Here is a 23683-nt window from a genome sequence, read left to right as displayed (position 1 = left end):
AACGACAGGTCTAGCCAATTGTCAAGGTACCTTAGTAGCCGGATGTAGTGGGCATGTGCCTATGCTAAGACAAGAGTGAACACAAGTGAACTAGGGGGGCAGTCGACAGACCAAGCACAGGACTTTCAAGTGGAAAACCTTAGCCCCCTAGCTAGAACCGTGGGAACTTCCTTGACAACTGATGTACATGGATCTGGAAATGTGCATCTCTCAGATCTATAATCGTTCTTCCTGATGGTGTTTTTTACGGTGTTTGCTGTCTCCATTCTGAAAGACGCTTGAAGAACTAACTTGTTCAAAGCAGAGAAATTAAATTTTCTACTAGAAAAAGTAGGCTGTAAAAGCATACAGACCCGTCCGAGACTACTTGAACAGCGTCTTTTTTCAACATCTAGATTTCCGCTTGTTGGATGTGGTTTTTCTGCAATTGCGATCCTTGAGAATATGACGATAATGTCGTCTGAGCTTGGGGTAGGCTGAGATCCGGGGAACAGGATGAAGCATTCAAGTCGGAGGACGTCCACCATCCAGTCCTACTGCCATCCAGTCCAGTCCAGTTGTACTGCCACCTCACCCACTGGCTTGAGAGGCATCACGCAACTTGTGGCAGTTGCAGGGTAAACTGCCTTCCGTAACAGGACCTAGCCCCTCTTCTACCTCTTCCCCTTCTTGGTTAGCCAAACTGGGTGCAAAACAGCTGGGCAGCATCAGTTGACCTTCTGGAGGAAGATACTAACGTTGTCGTTAACTTGGCACCGACTTTAAAGGTGTGGTTATTCTCGATTTCATTCTGGAAACTGTTGCTTTCCTGAAGGAGACTGCTCGATGAACAGGAGTTCATAAACTGTCTCCTCTTTTCAGGGTCCAACAGGTCCTGAGAAGAAGCAAAGAAAGTCACCCTGACCAGTGGTCTAGCCATTAGGTTGCTTGATGGCTAGTCATAGCTGTAGCTTCCAAGTTTAAGGATTTCGAGACTGAGAAGTTACTGTAGTTACTTGGAACACCAACTTTTATATCGAGCTTTCAGGCGTGAATGTAAAGACAGTTGTATCTACTGGTAGTGGCAAAGGAGCAGCGTTTTTGTTACGTAGAGACTTCTTTGCCTTGAGAGGGCATGGGATATAATTTTATTTGAGCTGCTGGCCCTAGGAAAGTTCTTTCTGAAGGAGACTTGCAGGTACGTATTGTCAATTGCTTATTTGGCTAGAGCCAACCAAGGAAGTTCTAAAGTTGTTTAGTCACTTGCTATGTCCTGAAAAGCTCTTTAATGGCCATCTTGTTGCCTTTCTTTGGTGCTTTGATTCTCCTTAATCACTGACTTGCCTGATGGGAGAGCCAATACTCTCAGAAAAAGCCAACTTTTATTCCATCTACTCCATTTCCATTGGAGTAGGGCTTGAAGTCTGGTGTAGCTGGGTAAATCTCTCTCCATCTCTCGTTGGAAAAGGCGATTGTTCATGGTTTAGGGAATGGCGATGAAGTCTTAAGAGTTTCTTTCTGGTCCTAGAACCATGGCATAGAGGTTCAGTGACACTGAATTCGTTGACAGAGACGGAGAGATGGTAAGAGCGAGGTGCGATATCCTTGGCTGATCACGGAGATCGTGCAGGAATCGGCATCGGGCAGCTGTTATCCAGATGAGAAACCTTAGGCATCCTCCCAGCGTGAGACCTGCAAGGGGGGGTTGCTAATCCTAGAGTTTGTGAACTCTGCTGCTCCCTCTAGGATTATGCCCCCCTGGGAGAGCCTCCCGTGCTACCTGTCCCTGACAGGAGGGGACTGCTATTGGACACCTTGTCTTGGCTGCCGTAGCCGGTCCGATAACTTAAGCCGACGAGGCTGGAGGCCTGCAGGGTCTGGAAGAAAGCGCCTTGGAGGAGTGAAAACGGAAGTCGACTTCCTCCGCACAACCGCTGTCCATGTCTCTGTCCTTGGGCACAAACAAGCTCTTCCCAAAGATGGAAGAGTGTCTGAGCTTGTCGACATCCACGGACGAGACCCCGAGAGGAAGCCCTCGGTCACTGCGTCTAGATGGTCCAACATCGAGCTTGCCTGCAAGTTCGAAACTTGGCGACGAAACGCCAAGGTGCTTGAGCCCGAGAGGAGGAAAGTACCCATGATCTTCCTGGAGCTTCCTTGTACAAAACCTCGGGTCGCAACCGAGGAGGGAAAGGACCTGGTAAGCCCCTTCCACGAGATGGAGAAGAGGAAGGGTTAAACCAGTCACCCCTTGCCCGACGGAGAAATCTCGAACAGAAAGCTCCCTGGCAAGACCCTTCCAGGGAATGACGAGGAAGGGCTAACCCAGGTTCTGGAAAGAAGAATGTTGCTCAGACCTCCCTGAAGATTCTTCCTGCTCCTGCATGTGCCATGCTCTGCGTTTACGGAGTGAAGACCATGTTCTGGAAATACGCTCCAGAAGACTCGCCAGGCTGGCCAAGTTGCGAAACCCCGACGGGAATCGCGGTCGCAATCGCCCTGGCGCTCGCGCGATGGCAAATCATGGTTTGCGCGTTGCCCACGTGGAAGCGCCCATGCGTGGGCACGCAGGAGCGCAGACGAAAGTGAGCGAGGGAGCTCAGAAGGAGGGCGTGCGTGGTAGGAAGGGCGAGAGCTGGTGGTCGGAATCCGAAAGTTCACAGGCGAGCAATGGATACTGCAGGAATCGAGCCGACGTTCGCGCGACGGAACACCGGCGGTTCGCGCGGCGGAACACCGGCGGTTCGCGCGGCGGAACACCGGCGGTTCGCGCGGCGGAACACCGGCGGTTCGCGCGGCGGAACACCGGCGGTTCGCGCGGCGGAACACCGGCGGTTCGTGCTACGGAACACCGTTAGTCTGCGCGATGGAATACTGTTGATTCGCGTGCGGGCGAACATTGGAGCGCATGTGCGCGGGCACGTAGGCGTGTGGTCGCGCATGCACGTGGGCGCGCGGGTGAGCGCAGGCGGTCGGGAGACCGATGGCGCGTCTTGACGAGCGATGGCACGTAGGCGAGTGAAGGCGCGTTGGCAAGCGATGGCGAGTCGGCAAGCGACGGCGCGTTGGCGAGCGGAGGTGCGTTAACAAAACGCTAGCGCGCAGGCGAAGAATCGCGCGGGCGCGTAGGCGATCGCTAACGCGTAAGAGACTAGGGATGGTTAGCGCGCATCGCACTAAACAGAAGGCGCGCAGGTGCATCAGGAAGGTGAGCGCTGAAGCGAGCTGTCAATCAGGCTATCTTGGACGGTCAGGAAAAACCGTTGGCGCCCATGGTGCGTGGCAGAAAAGGGCGCGCAGATGTGCGCTGGCGATTGATGACAGCTGCCGCACAGAAGGACAGAGGTAAAGGTGAGCGCTGGCGAGCAGGAGGAGATCCACGGCAAGACTCAGCTACCGGAGATCGTGGTCCACAGTAGGCGAGTGCTAGATCGCTACTGATGGTGTCCAGGGGACCTGACACGCGTGGCAGATCGATGGCAATCGTTGACGCGCAGGTGATCGCTGACGAGCAGGCGAACGTTGACTCGTCTGTGGTCGCTGACGAGCTGGTGATCGCTGGCGAGCAGAAGGCAACACGTGGAATCCTGTGCGTAGAAGAGACCTTGTCCAAGACCTGAACCGAAGTTCTAGATTGCACGGGCGAACGTGGGCGCGTATCAGGAACCAACAGGAACAGCAGCGACGATCATCAGGAGGGCGCTGACGAGCAGGAGAGCACTGGCGAACAGGAGAGCGCTAGGGATTAGGAAAACGCTGATGAGCAGGAGAGCGCCTGTGCGCTAACACTGAGCAGGAGAGAACACTGCAGAAGGGCGCGCAGGGGAACCCTGACACGCAAGGGAAGCACCCCCGTGGGAGGCAACCCTTTGCCCCGAAGGGACCGTTGTCCGTCGGAAGACCGATGTCCGTCGGAAGACCGTTGTCCGTCGGAAGACCGATGTCCGTCGGAAGACCGTTGTCCGTCGGAAGACTGTTGTCCGTCGGAAGACCGTTGTCCGTCGGAAGACGAGGTCAGACTGCTGTCCATCTGCACCAGGGGCGGAAGGTCAAGAAGAAGGAGCTGCAGGCTGCATACGGAGATTCAAAAAGGCGCCTCTTAGCACCCTTATAGGGAGATGGGAGGCCCTTACGACGTAGCGGACGGTGAGCCTTACGGCGAAGGCGGCCAACAGCAACAACAGCAGAAGAGTCCTCCGAAGAGGAGTCTCTGAGTGTACTCTCTCGCGAACGAAAGAGAAACACTTCGTAGAAGAGACGGGTCAGCCAGTGACCTAAAAAGAGCAATCCTCCGAAGAGGGGCTCCTGCAGTTGCTCAGCCCCTTGAGCGTAACTGCAGGTGCGACCGCTCAGCACCAAGAGCATAGTCGCACGAAAAAAAGGCAAGAGAAGAACCCCCCAAAGGGGAAAAACTCAAGCCTGGACAGGAAAACTTCCCTCGGAAGGAAACACACCCACCCAAGGAGGCGAGCCTCCTGAGTCTTCTAAAATGAACTGGAGAGCTGTCAAATGTCACGGGAGTACTTCCAGGAGAAGGAGACACGCCCCTGACGAAGATCTATAGGGGAGGCAGCAACAGCCGAATCCCCAGGCCTCAACAAGACAGCTCACTCCGTTGTTACATTACAGAAACAAACTAGATTAGTAACTGTGAAAAATAAAAACAAAAATCATTAGTTAACATTCATTCCCCCGGGAAGGCTCCGAAGAGGAATCCCGAGGGAAAGGAACACAAGAATTACACAACAGGCACGTGCCCTCACAACCACTTACACTCACGGAAGGAGAGCTGTAACCAACACAGAATTATAACAATTATAATTATGTAACTATGTAATTATGTAATTTAAAAATGAATGAACCCTAAAGAAAGAACGAAAACCCTGAAAGGAATCGTTCTACAAAGCTGAAAAATAAACAAATACAATTAGATTCATAAACTAATTGAGACAAAACGTACGGCGTAGCAACCCCACCCACACGGGAAGGAAGCTACTCAGACGTAGTAAAAGTAACGTAGTAAAAGGGTGAACGACCTCAAAGAGAGAGAGAGAGAGAAAGACCGAAGTCAAACTCGATCGCGGCCCATGAAATTACACCATGGTGGCCTAACTGCCGAGGGCTCCACGGAGATATCGTACACTACACACAAAAGCACAAACTCTGAAAAGGAAACTTACTGATTTCTATACTCAAATATATACATAACACGAAAATTTTTTTACATATATATTGAGTAAAAGAAAAGTAAGTGATTAAGTAAAGACAAAACAAACAATGGCTGCCAAGCGAGGACAAAGATAGAGACGTCTGTCCAATGTCCCAGCCAAAAGTGAAGTGGAGCAGTTCACCGGTGTGTGAAGGAGGAGGGGTAGCTAGCTTCCACTCCCCTACCCCCCTGCTAACTAGCGTGGGGGTAATACACCCTCGTTAAATTCTAATGGCTCGCCATTTCAGCTACGCTAAAAGGTAAACCCAATGTAAATAATGTGGTTTGTATTTCGGTTACGGAACAAACACTATAGAGGCGCACATGCTACGAGTTGAATGATCTGTATGAGAGCATAGGCCAAAGAATGCACAAATTCATGAGTGTACGTTCGATGGGGAGTAAGTTCCAATGAAGATAATGCGCTATTCGGCAAGAGAGCCCATTCCAAGGGTCCCACAAGTTCACACACAGGTGTGAGAGAAATCTAGTAAGACCATGCTAATTCTTTAAGCATGCAATTGAAGAACTTTTCACTTCTTGTAGGAAGACTTAATTTTTTTGTGAAAAAGGGAATCTTCCTCCATGGGATTGTTTGATTGATTTAGAGTTCTCTGGCATCCTAACATCGAAGGTCATTGACACCAACATTGTTTGTTATAAATAAAAAATGAAAGAATATTCAATTTAAAACCATTAAAGTCAAGATGTTCTTATAAAATTTAAATATCTTTCAGAAGACCTGCTTCTGAAATAAAGATAAAAATAAAGATAGCATAGTACAACACATCCTGCTCAAGAATCTTGCCAAGGATGAACCTGCCATCCTCGCCTCGAGCCTCAAACAGACATCCATTTCTAATGGTGTTAAAAGTGGGGCATTCAGTCAAAAAAGCCTCAATGTCAAGGGTACCAAACAGTCGTCGCAATATGGCTAGTGTTGGCCAGTCATCAGAAACTCGTGTCAACCGAGCGTCACCAATGCGGAGACGACAAAAAGTAGTAACGCACTCTTAGGGCATCATGTTATACCTCCAAGGAGATATAACATTTATTATATCTCTCATCTCATTTCAATCCAAACTATCCCAATACTGTTGCCAATTATCATAAAACAAATTATTACTTGGTAAAAGAATCATTACAGACAATAAGGAAAGGAGGTTCCTTTGGTGAGATAGCAATGTCCCTGCCTTGTCAGAGAAATTGTTTATCCAATGAAGTTAAAGGGCTACGAGGTGAAGGAGCTTCCTTGAATTTGGAGCCTCTAAAGACAAGAATACCTGTTCAGCTATTTTTGCCAGAGAAGTCCATCCCACGTACATAGACGCAAGGACAAAGTAGGCTCCACTAACCGAGAATTTGCTTTGGATGATGCTAAAATGTGCAGGAGTCTCTCGCTGTAAGATATTCCATAACGTCTTTAGGCCATTGTTACCACCAATGTCATCTGAAAAGGTTTTATCTGGCTGACCAAAAGCAGAAGATAGATGCTTCTTTCAGGTAAGTAGATGCCACTATCTCACTCTGGCCTTGCACCAAGGTTAAACTATCATGATTTTCCTTCTTCATATTCCCCCTGGAAGGTAACAGAGAAGAATCAGAAGCCTGAATTCCAACAGGAGGGAGAAGAGAACCAGTGGATTTCGTTGCCTTTGCAGTAGAACCTGAAGGGGAAGCATCTCGCTTGGTTTTTTTCTCCTCTTGCCAAAGTTCTGCCACTGGGAGGCCAACCACTCCCTATTCTCCTCACAATGGAAAAGCTGCGGACAGTCATGCATGCTGCAAGTAGGACATAAAGAATGGGGAGCCACGTTACATTTACTCATGAAAGTCTTTCAAAGTTATCCTGGAATTCTTGGAAAAGACCGCATACCTACTCATGTTTTCTCCATGAAGCCACACACAAACAATTTAAAAATGAGAAAAATGATATTTTAATTATAAAATAAATTTTTGAATATACTTACCCGGTGAATATATAATACCTGCAACTCTGCGGCTCGACAGAAAACACACTAAAAAAACTCGCGAGCGATCGCTATGAAGGTTGCGGGTGTGCCCACCAGCGCCAACTGTCGGCCAGATACCACTCTTGTATGTAAACAAACCCTTCAATTCTTCTCGTCCCGCTGCGTCTCTATTGGGGAGGAAGGGAGGGTCATTTAATTTATATATTCACCGGGTAAGTATATTCAAAAATTTATTTTATAATTAAAATATCATTTTTAAATATTTAACTTAGCCGGTGAATATATAATAGCTGATTCACACCCAAGGCGGTGGGTAGACACCAGAGTTAATAAAGTTTACAGCGTATAAGCTAAGAGTTTTTTCATTTTGACAGTTATCAATATAACAAAACCAAAATATATAGGTACCTGGTAAGGAAGTTGACTTAGACGATTACTCTGCCTTGTAAGTCTGTCTTCCTCACGGAGCCCAGCGATCCTCTTAGGATGCTGACAGACTCCCAGGAGCTGAAGTATCAAGGGCTGCAACCCATACAACAGGACCTCATCAAACCCCTAATCTGGGCGCTCTCAAGAAATGACTTTGACCACCCGCCAAATCAACCAGGATGCGAAAGGCTTCTTAGCCTTCCGAACAACCCATAAAACAATATTAAAAACATTTCAAGAGACAGATTAAAAGGATATTGGAATTAGGGAAGTGTAGTGGTTGAACCCTCACCCACTACTGCACTCGCTGCTACGAATGGACCCAGTGTGTAGCAGTCCTCGTAAAGAGTCTGGACATCTTTCAAGTAAAATGACGCGAACACTGACTTGCTTCACCAAAAGGTCGCGTCCATGATACTTTGCAGAGATCTATTTTGCTTGAAGGCCACGGAAGTTGCTATAGCTCTAATCTCGTGCGTCTTAACCTTAAGCAAAGATCGGTCTTCCTCACTCAAGTGGGAATGAGCTTCTCGTATTAAAAATCTGATAAAATATGACAAAGCATTCTTTGACATAGGTAAGGATGGTTTCTTAACCGAACACCATAACGCTTCAGATTTACCTCGTAAAGGCTTAGTACGAGCTAAATAGAACTTAAGAGCTCTAACGGGGCATAAAGCTCTCTCTAGTTCGTTGCCTACGATCTCTGATAAGCTAGGAATATCAAAAGATTTAGGCCAAGGACGAGAAGGCAGTTCATTCTTGGCCAGGAAACCAAGTTGAAGAGAACAAGTGGCTTTTTCTGACGAAAAACCGATGTTCTTGCTGAAGGCATGAATCTCACTGACTCTTTTAGCCGAGGCCAAGCACACCAGGAAAAGTGTCTTATGACTCTTTTAGCCGAGGCCAAGCACACCAGGAAAAGAGTCTTAAGAGTGAGATCCTTCAGGGAGGCTGAATGTAAAGGCTCAAACCTGTCTGACATGAGGAACCTTAGGACCACGTCTAAGTTCCATCCAGGAGTAGCCAAACGACGTTCCTTAGAGGTCTCAAAAGACCTAAGGAGATCTTGTAGATCTTTATTGTTGGAAAGATCTAAGCCTCTATGCCGGAAGACCGAAGCCAACATGCTCCTGTAGCCCTTGATCGTGGGAGCTGAAAGGGAGCGAACTCTTCTCAGGTATAAGAGAAAATCAGCGATTTGGGCTACAGAGGTACTGGACGAGGATACAGATACTGACTTGCACCAGTCTCGGAAGATTTCCCACTTCGATTGGTAAACTCTAATGGTAGAAGCTCTCCTCGCTCTTGCAATCGCACTGGCTGCCTCCTTCGAAAAGCCTCTAGCTCTAGAGAGTCTTTCGATAGTCTGAAGGCAGTCAGACGAAGAGCGTGGAGGCCTTGGTGAACCTTCTTTACGTGGGGCTGACGTAACAGGTCTACTCTTAGAGGAAGACTTCTTGGAAAGTCTACCAGCCATCGAAGTACCTCGGTGAACCATTCTCTCGCGGGCCAGAGGGGAGCAACTAACGTCAACCTTGTCCCTTCGTGAGAGGCGAATTTCTGCAGTACCTTGTTGACAATCTTGAATGGTGGGAATGCATATAGGTCTAGGTGAGACCAATCTAGGAGAAAGGCATCTATATGTATTGCTGCTGGGTCTGGGACTGGAGAGCAATATATTGGAAGCCTCTTGGTCATCGAGGTTGCAAAGAGGTCTATGGTGGGTTGACCCCAAGTCGCCCAAAGCCTCTTGTACACGTCCTTGTGGAGGGTCCATTCTGTAGGAATTACCTGACCCCTCCGACTGAGGCAATCTGCTAGAACGTTCAAGTTGCCCTGGATAAACCTCGTTACCAGGGAGATGCCTCGATCTCTTGACCAAATGAGCAGGTCCCTTGCGATCTCGTACAGTGTCAGGGAGTGGGTGCCTCCTTGCTTGGAAATGTACGCCAAGGCTATGGTGTTGTCCGAGTTGATCTCCACCACTTTGTCTCGAAGGAGACTCTCGAAGCTCATCAAGGCCAGGTGGACTGCCAAAAGCTCCTTGCCGTTGATGTGCATGCTCCTCTGACTTGAGGTCCACAGACCTGAGCATTCCCGACCGTCCAGTGTCGCACCCCAACCCAAATCCGATGCGTCTGAGAATAGAACGTGGTTTGGTTTCTGAACTGCTAGAGGAAGTCCCTCTCTTAGACTGATATTGTCTTTCCACCAATTCAGGCAAGCCTTTACTGTTTCGGAAATCGGGATTGAGACCGCCTCTAGCGTCTTGTCCTTTTTCCAGTGAAAGGCTAGATGGGAATTGTAAAGGTCGGAGGTGTAGTCTTCCTAGCGAGACAAACTGCTCCAGGGATGATAGAGTTCCTACTAGACTCATCCAATTCCTGACTGAGCATCGTTCTCTCTTCAACATCCTTTGGATTACGAGCAGGGCTTGATCTATTCGGGGGGGCAGACGGAAAAGCCCGAAAAACTGGACTGCGAATCTCCATCCCTAAATACAGTATAGTTTGGGATGGGATCAGCTGTGACTTTTCCATGTTGACCAAAAGTCCCAATTCCTTGGTCAGATCCAATGTCCAATTGAGATCCTTCAGACAGCGATGACTGGACGAGGCTCTGAGAAGCCAGTCGTCCAAGTAAAGGGAGGCTCGGATACCCGATAAATGGAGGAATTTTGCCACATTCCTCATAAGCCTCGTAAACACGAGAGGAGCAGGACTTAGGCCAAAGCACAGGGCCTGAAACTGGTACACCACATTGTCGAACACAAATCTCAGAAAAGGTTGGGAATCTGAGTGAATGGGGATGTGGAAGTATGCGTCTCTTAGGTCGAGAGAGACCATCCAGTCTCCCTTTCTGTCCGCTGCTAAGACTGATTTCGTGGTCTCCATGGAGAACTTTGTCTTCGTAACAAAGACGTTCAGAGCACTGAGGTCTAGCACCGGTCTCCAACCTCCTGTCTTCTTCGGCACTAGGAAGAGACGGTTGTAAAACCCCGGTGATTGAAGGTCCGAGACTTTGACCACCGCTCCCTTCTCTAGCAAAAGAGACACTTCTAGTTTCAGGGCTTGTCTCTTTGCTTCCTCTCGGTACTTGGGAGAGAGATCGATGGGGGAAGTCGCTAGAGGAGGTTTGTGTACAAATGGAATTTTGTACCCCTCTCTGAGCAACCTCACAGACTGTTGATCTGCGCCTCTCTTCTCCCAGGCTCGCCAGAAGTTCTTGAGTCTGGCACCTACTGCTGTCTGAAGCTGCGGGCAGTCAGACTCTACCACGTGAGGACTTGGCTCCTTTCCTCTTTCCTCTCTTTCCTTCGGCACGAGTACTTCCCCTGCTGGGGGCTCTGCCACGAAAGGGCGGAATAAACCTGGACGCTGGAGTGTCTATCCTAGGTCTAGCGGAAAAGGCAGTCGAAGGGGTCCCTTTGCGAGCAGAGGACGCAACCAAGTCATGGGTGTCCTTCTGCACTAGAGACAAAGCTATGTCCTTAACCAAAAGTTCAGGAAACAAAAACTTTGATAAAGGGGCAAAGAGTAGCTCAGATCGTTGACAGGGCGTCACTCCTGCTGACAGAAAAGAGCAAAGAGACTCTCGCTTCTTAAGGACTCCTGAAGTAAACGAGGAGGAGAGCTCATTGGATCCATCGCGGATGGCTTTATCCATGCAAGACATAATGAGTAAGGAGACATCTCTATCGGCCGATGAGATTTTCCTACTCAAGGCTCCCAAACACCAGTCAAGGAAGTTGAAAACTTCAAAAGCTCTAAATATGCCTTTAAGTAGATGGTCAAGGTCTGAGGATGACCAACTAATCTTCGAGCGTCTCATGGCTAGGCGGCGGGGAGAGTCTACAAGGCTTGAGAAGTCGCCCTGGGCAGAGGCAGGGACTCCCAAGCCGAGAACTTCTCCCGTGGCATACCAGACGCTCGATCTAGACGAGAGTTTAGAAGGGGGGAAGGCAAAGGCCGTCTTCCCTAAACTCCTCTTGGTTTCCAACCAATCGCCTAACAGCCGTAAAGCTCTCTTGGACGAGCGAGAGAGTACAAGTTTTGTAAAGGCTGGCATGTCAGCAGGTACGCCTAAAACAAACTCAGACGGCGGCGAACGAGGAGCCACAGAGACAAAGTGTTCGGGAAACAACTCTTTAAAAATGAGCATGACTTTTTTAAAGTCCATAGATGGCAGAACTGCTCTAGGTTCATCAATATCTGAAGGATGATCCTCAGGCTGAGGGTCAGCAACGTCCTCATCCGAAAGTTCCTCATCTGACAACTGATGAGAAACAAGCAAAGGGGTTGGCAATGCTTGACATGCAGCGTTCACCCGCACTGGTGCATAAGTGGCGGACCAGGACGCAGCGTCCTGAAACTGCTTGACAGTCTGAGAACTGTCAACAACAACAGGTGCGTGAGGACGCACAGCGTCCACCCGAGACTGCTTAGACCGCCTAGGCTGCGCAGTCAAAACAACTCTAGGTTGCGGAAGTTGACGCCCAGCGTCAAAACAAGTCAACTCCGATGGTTGGCGAACGTCCTGAACGTCACCAGGCGCATCAGCGAGTTGCCTAACGTCCACATGCGGCTGAAAATCCACACGAGATCGCATCGAGTGTGGTACAACCCCAACCGCTTGACGTGAGTTGGCTACACCAGCGTCAACAGGACGCACAACAGAACACTTGGGTGGCTGAAGGCCAGGATCTCGATGAGATAAATGGCTAGGCTCAACGGAAACCTTATCGGCATTGTAGTCTTCCATAAGGGGCGCAAGTTTAGACTGCATGTCCTGCAGTATAACCCATTTAGGGTCCACGGGAATGGGTGCGGTAACCAATGGGGTTAGCGTCTGAGACGGCACAACTTTGCCTTGCTTAGGCGGCGAGCAGTCATCCGATGACAGCAACGGGTCCGAACTGTCCCAATGACTACATCCAGGACGTTGGACCTGTCCTGAAGGGACCGACTTCCGTTTAAGAGGCCTAGAAACCTTGCTCCACGGTTTCTTGCGTGAAAAGCCTTCGGAAGACGAGGTAAAAATGGGCTCTCTCGTCTTATGGTAGGGGCGATCTTGGTGAGATACGCCTGATACCATAGAGGGAACGTCTGTTCGCTGATCAAGGCCTCTCGAACCCATAAGTCGTACGACATTACTTCTCCCCTGGGCTTGGGAGCTTGCAAGAGGTCCCGGACTAGGTGAACGACAGGCACGAACAGACGAACCCTTGGTCGCAACACTGTTCACAACACTTTGCGCACTAATCACTTTCCCACTTTCCGCCGTGGCACTATAGCACTTAAGTTCCTTCACGTCAGCCAGGAGTTGATTACGGTCACTTGCTAACGCTTCAACTCTCTCCCCCAAGGCATGAATAGCACGTAACATGTCTTGCATAGACGGTTCCTGAGTGCTAGAAGGGGGGTTAGGAACAACCACTACAGGGGAAGGATTAGGTTCAGGGGCATGTGGAGAGGAAAAATCTACAGACCTAGATGAACTTCTCCTTACCCTATCTCTCTCTAGTCTACGTGCATATTTATCGTATTCGAGCCAATCGAATTCCGAAAGGCCCACGCATTCCTCACACCGATCTCCCAATTGACAGGTTTTACCCCGACAATTGGAACAAACAGTATGTGGGTCGAGAGAAGCCTTTGGAAGACGCCTATTACAGTCCCTAGCATTACACTTTCGAAATCTAGGTACTTGAGAAGGGTCAGCCATTTTGAATTAGTCAAAGAAAATTCCAAAAACAATCCAAGTCATCAACAAATAATCCGATTCAATAAAGAGTTCAAGAGTTTATGTTGAGGAAAAACACCTGCACTGCGAAAGCTCAAACCAAAAATAAAGTACTTCACCAAATATGATGAGAAAACTCCAGGTTCTACAGCGAGTATGAATACGTCTTGTCGTCAACGTCGACAGAGAAGAATTGAAGGGTTTGTTTACATACAAGAGTGGTATCTGGCCGACAGTTGGCGCTGGTGGGCACACCCGCAACCTTCATAGCGATCGCTCGCGAGTTTTTTGAGTGTGTTTTCTGTCGAGCCGCAGAGTTGCAGCTATTATATATTCACCGGCTAAGTTAAATATTTAAAAAAGTACAGTAATTGATAAGCCAAGTTTGTTAACCAAGAGTAAGTCTGTACCATTCGGTGGTTGAAATCAAAAGTGGCTTCTTAGTGAGTTGGCAAAGGGCAACTACCGAAATCTCATAAATTCCAACTTATCAATGAATGAAATGCAGACCTCATTGAGATAGACCTATTGCAATGGAAATTACCCCAATTGGCTAGATGACTACACTGTCCCTTACCGCTACAGTGAGCTGCAAGCAGTTAAAATATGCCATTTGGTGACAGCAATCCTTATAGCCTCTGTACAATGGTTTTCCACTGTCTTGGGTTAGAGTTCTCTTGCTTGAGGGTACACACAGGCACACCACTCTACCTGTTTCCTTATTTCATTTTTTCATTGGGCTATTTTCCCTGTTAGAGCTCTTGGGCTTATAACAGCCTGCCTTTTCCAACTAGGGTTATAGCTTAGCTAATAATAATAATAATAATAATAATAATAATAATAATAATAATAATAATAATAATACTGTAATAATAATAATGTTAATGTTTTCATTTCAAATTTTTTCTCCCTAATATCAAATATGTTAGACCTAATCTTTCCATTTGTTTCCAATTAACTAAAATTTCAATGTTTATAAAACATATACAGTACATCACTGATTTCCTATGTGGCTTTGGAACCTTGATCAACATTTACGACTGAATTACTTCCCTCAATTTCTGTCTTACTGAAGGCATTGTTTGATCTGCAGTACTATAAATTAACCCTATGAGTAAATTCAAAAAGAAAATATTATACAACTCTTAAAAGCTAAAACAAGAAAAAATTAAAACTGAAGAGGGGAAACATCAACTAATTTACAAAAAATAACTTCACTTACAAGTCATCATCTGTGCATAGGTCTAGCTTCCCTAAAACATCTTTTAGCTTATCTCTTTGGATGAAACGGTTGCCTTCAGTATCATACCAACTGAAAACTTGCTTGGCTCTCTCCACTTCCGAGTCAGGAGTTACCAACTTCTTGCACCAAGAAAAAAGAACTGCAAAATTAATAGAAAATGAGAGATCACTACGAAGTTATTATTGCTTAAAATATTCTTGGTGTTACAGAAAAAATAAAATCTTATATCCTCACAAAAATACTATAAAATAAGATTAACAACATTGATATATTCTATTTTTCTCCAAAAGAAAAGCTTATACAGGTAGCCTAGTAAAAAAATATTGTAATTGCTATTATTCTAGGTCATGCTATTTTATTGTTAATAATGATTAGTCATAATTTTGCCATTTGCCATCAGTTTTACTCACTTTTCTCCTTTGAAGCTCTTTAAACATTAGGTAAACATCAGATAATCTCAATTCTAATCACCATTCTTCTCCTTGTCTTGAAATAATTTTGATCCAAACACACTTCAATGTTTCTAACCAATACGAGAGAGAGAGAGAGAGAGAGAGAGAGAGAGAGAGAGAGAGAGAGAGAGAGAGAGAGAGAGAGAGAGAGAGAGAGAGAGAGAGAGAGAGTGTGTGTGTGTGTGTGTGTGTGTGTGTGTGTGTGTGTGTAATGGAATTTCAACAGTTTATAAGTTGAAAGTTTTTTCTTAAAGATTGTGATTTTAGGTTAAAATGCAGTTAGCATTCTTATAAGAAATTCTGATCACTTTATAACTTTCTAATTCTTAAATCAAATACACATACCCAACTCAACCCCACAATTTCTTTTTTTTTATTTATGCCAAAGATTTAGATAATAATTTCCTCAGGTTGGGGAGGGTAGTTTTCTTTGCCTGGGCAAGGCTGTATTATAATGTATCTCTAGTAATGGATTTTTTTCTACATATATGACAAATTTAAAGAAATTATTTACATTCTTCTTTGCTATACAAAGTTGAGTCCTTTGAAATAGAGAATATCTTCAGTGAACCTGGTACAACCATTGAAATAATTAACAAGGTATATAATGACAGGTGGTGAGCACAGGCAAATAGCTTTGTACATTCTCCTGTCACATAGTCTTTACTTTTTACCTTTGCCTCAGGGCTAAGAAGGGTGGTTGAGGTGGGAAGTTTAGCTTTAAATTACTCAGGTTTGTATAGGTAGGAAAATACAAATAAATTTTAAAAATTTCTTATTTGTTCTTAATCGCATATAAACCCTGTTTGAGGGGGATTATATCAAGAGCAAATCAATAACCAAGGTCCTTAGCTACAGTTGAGGTCATGATCGTTGCATCCAGTTCTTGAACTCACAAATGAGTCCAAGAATCTCCACATAGCAACATACTAACTCTGGGTTCTCTGCTTCCATTGTAACTTTGAGTCAAGAGGATCCTTAGTACCCTCATACGGAAGGAAGGCTGAGCAGACTTTTCAGGAAAACTCGTCTCCCCTGAATATGAGTATTGTCTCAAAGACAGAACCAGCAATGTAATCAGGGCCTAATAAAAGACTATCTAGTTGTCAACGGGAAGAGAAATGTCTTTCTCACACATCAAACCAGAGGCAGAAGAGGTACCAAGTACCCTTCCCTATGTTGATCATGGTGGAAAGTAATCTGCAGTCATTTACTCATGAGCCCAGGGCTGTGTCACCTCGGCCACCAACCTATGTTTGCCTTCTGCAACAATATCCTCGAGAGGTATCATCTTAATGTGGGAGACCAAAGGAAGCAGCAATTAATCATCCAGGAAGCAAAGGTGAAGGAGAGTGCCAAAGCTCCTCCAACATCTAGCCAACAGAGTGTACAGGCCTTGCATCTCTCACCAGCTTGGGTAGTCAAGACAGTACCCTGTGCCTCGGCAAAGGGCCGGTCTGTGCCATGATCCCGGCCCCAGGGGTTTGGGACCAGCTTAGTCAATGTAAAGAGTACACAGCCTAGCACAGGGCTATGAATCTCTGGCTAGCCTCGCTACTGGAGTAGTGATGCCAGCCCACCTCCATATAGTCCTGGCCCTGTGGGGCCAGTGACTGGCATGGCCAACAAAAAGAGTTCAAGACTCCACAAAGAAGAGCTGTGCATCTTTGGCCAGCTTAGCAACTAGGGTAGTAAGGCCTGACACTCAGGACCCAGCCAGGAGCATGGTCCAGGCCTCACAGGGGTGAGAATTAGCTGAGAGCTGTCCACCTTTCCCCCAAGTGAGAAGTGGTGGTATCATAGAGTCCTACCTATATTCTTACAACTGGCCTTCCTGGACTACTTGTTTTCTTGTAAAAAGAGACATAACCAGAATCAGAAGGGGAAGAAGAGGAGAGGCAGGAGAAAGAGTTAAAAGAGAAGAAAGAGCAAACTTGATTCTTCCTCTTACCAACTTCCCCGTAGGCTCTGGAAACATAGAAGTAGTCGGTCTGAGCAACCATCAATGACAAAGCTCCCTTAAAGTGAGAAACCACTGAAGATGCTCGGACAGGAACCACAACACTGAGGGTCAATGTCACAGGGGAAGAAAAAGACACAATCATGGGCACTAGTAATACAGACACAGGGGCCAGGGATACCAGCATTGAGATGTGGGACCCACAGCATCCTGGGTCATAAGCAATGGATAGACAGACACAGAGGTGACAGGCACAGGGGTGATCAGTACAGATGTTTCACTGGCACCGAAGCTTTACCATGCTTTTCACTGGCCTCAGCACTCAAACTTTTACTTATGTACAATCTCTCTTTAGCTTCAGATGCCATGTGGGAAACACCTCTGGGATTCCTTCCCTGGGATCAATGCTAGTTCACTAAGGTCACCACTGAAATTACTGACATTGGGGACACCTTAGCTACCAGCTCCCTCAATAATGACATAGAAGGCCCATCTACAAGACCTATGGAAGCAAAAACCATAGGTCAGCTCATCAGCCGTGGTCTACATAGGAGGGGCTTCCAGCAATTGCTGGAGTACAGCATTCATCTCACACTCCACCAACCCTGACAAAACTGAATCATACTCCATGGGACTAAGCCAGGGACATTATACCCAGTGCTAGCAGCCTCTTCTTCATTGTTATGGGCATGTGCTTTGGCCTAGAAAAAAAGCTCGTTGCATGTGAAGATGATGCTTCTCTCTTTGGATCAATTCCATCTCCAGAAAGTAGATCTCGGGTTGCTGAATCCCTTTATTATTATTATCATTATCATTATCAATTGCTAAGCTACAACTCTAGTTGGAAAAGCAGGATGCTATAAGCCAGAGGCTCCAACAGGCAAAATAGCCCAGTGAGGAAAGGAAACAAGGAAAAAAATATTTCAAGAACAGTCAAAACATTAAAATAAATACCTCCAATATAAACTATAAAAACTTTAAAAAAACAAGAGGAAGAGAAATAAGAGAGAATAGTGTGCCCAAGTGTACCCTCAAGAAAGAGAACTCCAACCCAAGACAGTGGAAGGCCAGGGTACAGAGGCTATGGCATTACCCAAGACTAGAGAACAATGGTTTGATTTTGGAGTGTCCTCCTAGAAGAGCTACTTACCATAGCTAAAGAGTCTCTTCTACCCTTACCAAGAGGAAAGTGGCCACTGAACAATTACAGTACAGTAGTTAACTCCTTGGGTGAAGAAGAATTGTTTGGTAATCTTAGTGTTGTCAAGTGTATGAGGACACATAGGTCGGAGCCAGGCAAAAACTGCCCTTTTTTGGGGTCAAGGTTTTCTAAACTGATTCTGGTACTTTGAACCATGCTGATTCAAATAAGCTTTTGGGCCATCTGAAATTTTGCCCGAAATCCAAGATGGCGGCCAAAATCCAAAATGGCCGCCAAAAATCACAAAATATTTTTTCACGGCATTGGGTTTAGCTATCAAGATGCTTTTTTCTCTCAGAATAGCTATTTTTAGGCAGAGGAATATGACCCTCTAGTATAAATTCCGAAAAAATTGATTTATCCTGGCGAAATAAAAGATGGCCGCCGGATTCGGGCCACCAACTTACGGATTGCTGTAACTCCAGTTCTAGATGGGCTATGACAATAATATTGGTCTCTATCCCTAGGTTTTCAGGGGCAAGGAATTCAAATCTGTCATCACTTTAAACCATAGGCTACTTTGTCACGGTGAAAATTCACTATAGCTGCATAGGCCGATATGCATTATCGGTTATTTCCTAATCACTGTGATTTTGTGAATATCTTTACACTGTGCACTACTTAATTTCAATCATTTAAGGTTTATTGTCATGTTAAAGGGTCTTTCCAACACATTAACTTACAGAATCTGAAGAGGACTCACAAAGATGGCATGGGATGACCTTGCAAAGGATGGATTTGGAGGTTCCTTGTCAGGCCAACCCTTCTCCACTATCCATGGTGACCTGATCACAGAGACAACCATGAAGGTCAGAGGAGGCCCGATGCAAGGTGGATACTCTACAAATGAACAAGCAACAGATGTCTTCATTAAGACTAGTCACATCATTGCAAAGGTACGATCAAAGTTGAAGGAAAAACTAGATGTTCTGACGGATTCCGGACACAAGGAAGCCAGTATTGGAGCCAGAAAACAGCATGAAGGCACAATCGCTGGGCTTGTCGTTCAACTAGAGAAGTACTGCAATCCATTCCTTGTTGGCCAAGCTCGTCATCTGAAAACTGGTGTGGAAATAGATCATGATATTGTGAATGGACTGCTTATGTCAGGTGATGCTGGTGAGAAGCAATTTAGAGAGTTTGCCGACTTCCGGTTGAAGGCTACAGGAGATGAGAGGGTTAACTTCTTTGATAGCATAGTCAAACTGAAGATAAAAACAGGACTAGAGAAAGTACAGAAGCCGCCAAAAGCCGTGAATATCTTGAAAGAAGATAGACAGGCATTTCGCTTATTGGTTGGAAAGGCAGCATCTCCAGAAGAAGCCCATTCTCATCCGTTGACGAGCCTCCCACTGGCGCTGGCGACCCCAGACAGAGATTTGCGGCAAACTTCGAAGTCATCTCTCAGGAATTACCTTATGGAGGAATCTTCATCTATAGAATATACTTCTCCAGATCAGAGCATTTGGCTTGTTGATGGAATGGCAGCAGTTAGAACTCTCCCTCCCCAGCAGACATGGAGAAAATACGGTGAAGAATTGTTGAAGTTCTGCTTACCACCAAGTTCTTCAAAGCCACTGGAGGTTGGAATTATCTTTGATTCGTATGGTACAGCTACTACCAAAGAACTGACTCAAATTCGTCGAGCTGGTGGTACACCAGGCCGCAGGGTACATATCACAAATGCCGATCAGAGCATGCCAACAGGCAAGGATTGGAATTCATTCCTGACTAATGGTGAGAACAAAAGTGAGCTAATCAAGTTCTTGGCCAGTTACTTCAAGTCATCAAAGCTGGAGATACCATTGGTCGTTACCCATGAATCAGAAACCTTTAGGATCACCGCATCTGGTATAGAAATTCTACCAAACTATAACCACCATGAAGCAGATACCAGGATTGTCTACCATGCCTCCATCGCCAAAGATCCTGTCGTTATCCGAGCCACAGACACAAGATATCTTGGTTCTGCTTTGCTACGCATATTCAGTCTGCAAACCTGAAGACAACTGGACGATGAAGGTAGATGACAGGTATGTCAGTGTCAGGAAAGTTGTTGAACACTTCGGAGATGATGTCTGCAAGGTCCTACCCGCGTATCACAGTATAACTGGTTGCGACACAACGTCCTTCCCATACGGGGTAGGAAAGATAAAACCACTCAAGAAGATGCGTCAAAAGGGAAAGGTACATCTCTTAGCAGAATTAGGAACATCCGTCCATTCCATTCAAAAGATGGAAGGTCCTAGATCATTCATGCAGACCTGTATGTATTCAGGAACCGACAAGGAGACGTTTGTTGAAACAAGAACCAGAATGTTCAACAAGAAGCAGGTGAAATCAAGTGTGGGAATCTTGCCTGATGGAAGCAGTGCAGATGAACACATTAAAAGGAGTGACCTACAGGCATTGATATGGTACCAGTGTCTTCAACCAAATATTGATTATCCCTCCATCGCTGACAGAGGATGGCAGCGTACAAGCGAGGGAATTCGTCCAGTATGGTATCTTTGTTCAAGACTGCCACCAAGTCTGACCAAGGAAAGGTCTAATCAAGACCCAAACATGATCCTCATTCTTATGCATCTAATAGCAATATTTGGTAACTACTTGATGTTCCTACCTATCGTTTAATGACAGCTCATGGATTTGAGTTCCCAATAGTCAAAATAGTTCTCAACAGTCAAAGCACACATGTAACTACTGTAACTCAAAGTGTCCATGTCTTTTAATTAAGGTACAGAAGCCATTGATATGTATGATGCAGATTCGGAGATGGTCGATAAAGATGGTCGTGCTCGGTCAAGGCAGAAGAGAACAAGAGATCCCATTGCTGAAATTTCTACTAGGAAGCGACAGAGGCAAGGTACACCATTTTCTATAATATGCTGGCAAACCAAAGTATTTTCTTTCTGGAATCATTATAAAACTCCAAATCTTTATAATAATTTCTTTAAAATTTCAGAGCCGATTCCTACAGTGGAAAATCAACTTCATGTGACACCGCTGATGACTGCCGTTGACTACGATGATGGGTATGAGGATAGTTCTGAAGACGATACAGATTCTGATGATGATACCTCAGTGACTGACAGTTGTGAAAGTCTGAGCACTGACAGATGTAGTGATCTTGACATTTTATATTGAGGAAAAATAGGACCTGGAAAGAGACAAAATAGAGAGCTTTCGCAAGTGCTCAGTTAGGGTACTAATGTAAAAGCTCACTGATATTTGACATCATGAACATTTGTACCCATTTTCAAGACTATATCAGATACAATCATTGTATGATTATGTTAGGAATACACCTGTTCTTTACAAATTTGTTTTTAATATTTGTAGAATCAAGTGTGAACGCAATTTCATTTACATTTGGTAACATTGGTAGTCTTGTAGGTGTCACCGGTGTCGCTTTGCATCCATCAACATGCATTATAACCATGATGGAGTAGCCTGTGGTTCAAAATGATGACAAATTCGGATTCCTTGCCCCTGAAAACCTAGGGGTAGAGACCAATATTACTGTCATAGCCCATCTAGAACTGGAGTTATCGCAATCTGTAAGTTGGTGGGCCGACTCCGGCGGCAATCTTTGAATTTGCCAGGATAAATCCATTTTTTTCGGAATTTAAACCAGAGGGTCATATTCCTCTGCCTAAAAATAGCTATTCTGGGAGAAAAAAACATCTTGATAGCTAAACCCAACGGCGTGAAAAAATATTTTGTGATTTTTGGCGGCCATTTTGGATTTTGGCCGCCATCTTGGATTTCGGACAAAATTTCAGATGGCCCAAAAGCTTATTTGAATCAGCATGGTTCAGAGTACCAGAATCAGTTTAGAAAACCTTGACCCCAAAAAAGGGCAGTTTTTGACTGGCTCCGACCTGTCTGTAGAGAATATGTAAAGAATAGACTATTCGAACAAACTATGATTGTAAGTAGGTCAAGGACAGTTGCTCCTCAGCATTGACAATGTTTCTTTAGCTCTGTATGACTTAAAATTCTAGGTGTGATTCTCAACAGCAAGTTTACTTTTGAGAAATACATTAGGTCTCTATTCTTCAATTGCACAAAAAATTGGTTTATTGAGAAAGTCTTGTAATCTTTTAAGAAATTTGATGATCAATCTATTCTGCAAAGTTCTTTTAATTCTTTCATTCTACCTTGTTAAGAGTATTTTTCTCCTGTCGGATCTTTGGCTGCTGATTCTCATCTTAATTTGTTGGACAGGAACTTAGGGTCTATTAAATATCTTAGTCCTGATCTAGATATTAATCTCTGAAATTTTGCATAAGATTTTTCATAATTCTGACCATCCTTTACATTCAGATCTTGCCAGACAGTACCATCCTCTTCATAATACTAGGTATGCAATTAATTCTAATAGTCAGGCCTTCTCCATCATGAGGCTCAATACTACACAGTATTCTAAAAGTTTTATTCCAGGTGTGACTAAGTTGTGAAATGATCTTCCAAATGGTCTTCCTAATCGAGTAGTTGAATCGGTAGAACTTCAAAAGTTCAAACTTACAGCAAATGATTTCATGTTGAACAGGCTAGCATAAGTCTTTTCATACTTTATGCATGAAAGATCTATTTTAATTTCGTTACTGTTCTTAAAATATTTTAATTATTCATTACTTCTCATACAATTTATTTCCTTATTATCTTTCCTCACTGGATTATTTCTCCCTATTGGAGCCCTCGGGCTTATAGCATCCTCCTTTTCCAACTAGGGTATTAGTTTAGCTAGTAATAATAATGGTATTAGAGAAGATTAATCCCTCCTTCCTCCTCAAAGAATACAACAGTCCTTAATGGGAGGTCACGATCTATATTCAGCACAGTAGAATAATTGCAAAAAATTTTGCTCCAACAAACTGTACAAAGTGAATGTGGCTTTATCGATACTCTAACCATAAAGCAGCGCTCATTCTTTCACCTGCATGTGAATCCCTTTGTTCCATCATTAACTTGAAGCCAAAACCAATCGTTTAGACTAAAAAGTATGAGAAAAAGATTAAACATCCTTGAATAGGACACGACAGTATATCTGTACTCATTATAGTTCAAGTACTTGAGGTCTGTTGTTGCAGCAAATGGTGGAATGGAAGCAGATGTACGCCGGAGAGTGAATGAAGGATGCAAAGTGTTGGGAGCAGTGAAGGGAGTGGTAAAGAATAGAGGGTTAGGCATGAATGTAAAGAGAGTTCTGTATGAGAAAGTGATTGTACCAACTGTGACGTATGGATCAGAGTTGTGGGGAATGAAAGTGACGGAGAGACAGAAATTGAATGTGTTTGAGATGAAGTGTCTGAGGAGTATGGCTGGTGTATCTTGAGTAGTTAGGGTTAGGAACAAAGTCGTGAGGTTGAGAACAAGTGTAAGATATGATTTAGCAGCTAGAGTGGATATGACTGTGTTGAGGTGGTTTGGCCATGTTGAGAGAATGGAAAATGGCTGTCTGCTAAAGAAGGTGATGAATGCAAGAG

The 23683-nt window shown here is 45.0% G+C and overlaps 1 protein-coding gene across 1 annotated transcript in view; it reads right to left on the bottom strand.

The window, feature by feature from the left end:
• The window catches only part of LOC137621527 (ubiquitin carboxyl-terminal hydrolase MINDY-3 homolog), a 102783-nt gene that overhangs the window by 15594 nt on the left and 63506 nt on the right, over positions 1 to 23683 (bottom strand). Inside the window, exon 8 of the mRNA XM_068351886.1 lies at positions 14558 to 14717. Within this exon, the coding sequence (XP_068207987.1) occupies positions 14558 to 14717 (160 nt within the window). The remainder of the gene's footprint in view (positions 1 to 14557; positions 14718 to 23683) is intronic.

Source organism: Palaemon carinicauda, chromosome 28, assembly GCF_036898095.1.
Source record: "Palaemon carinicauda isolate YSFRI2023 chromosome 28, ASM3689809v2, whole genome shotgun sequence".
NCBI classification, from domain to species: Eukaryota; Metazoa; Arthropoda; class Malacostraca; order Decapoda; family Palaemonidae; genus Palaemon; species Palaemon carinicauda.
The sequence above is the reverse complement of the archived record's forward strand: the minus strand, read 5'-3'. Positions and strand labels throughout refer to the sequence as shown.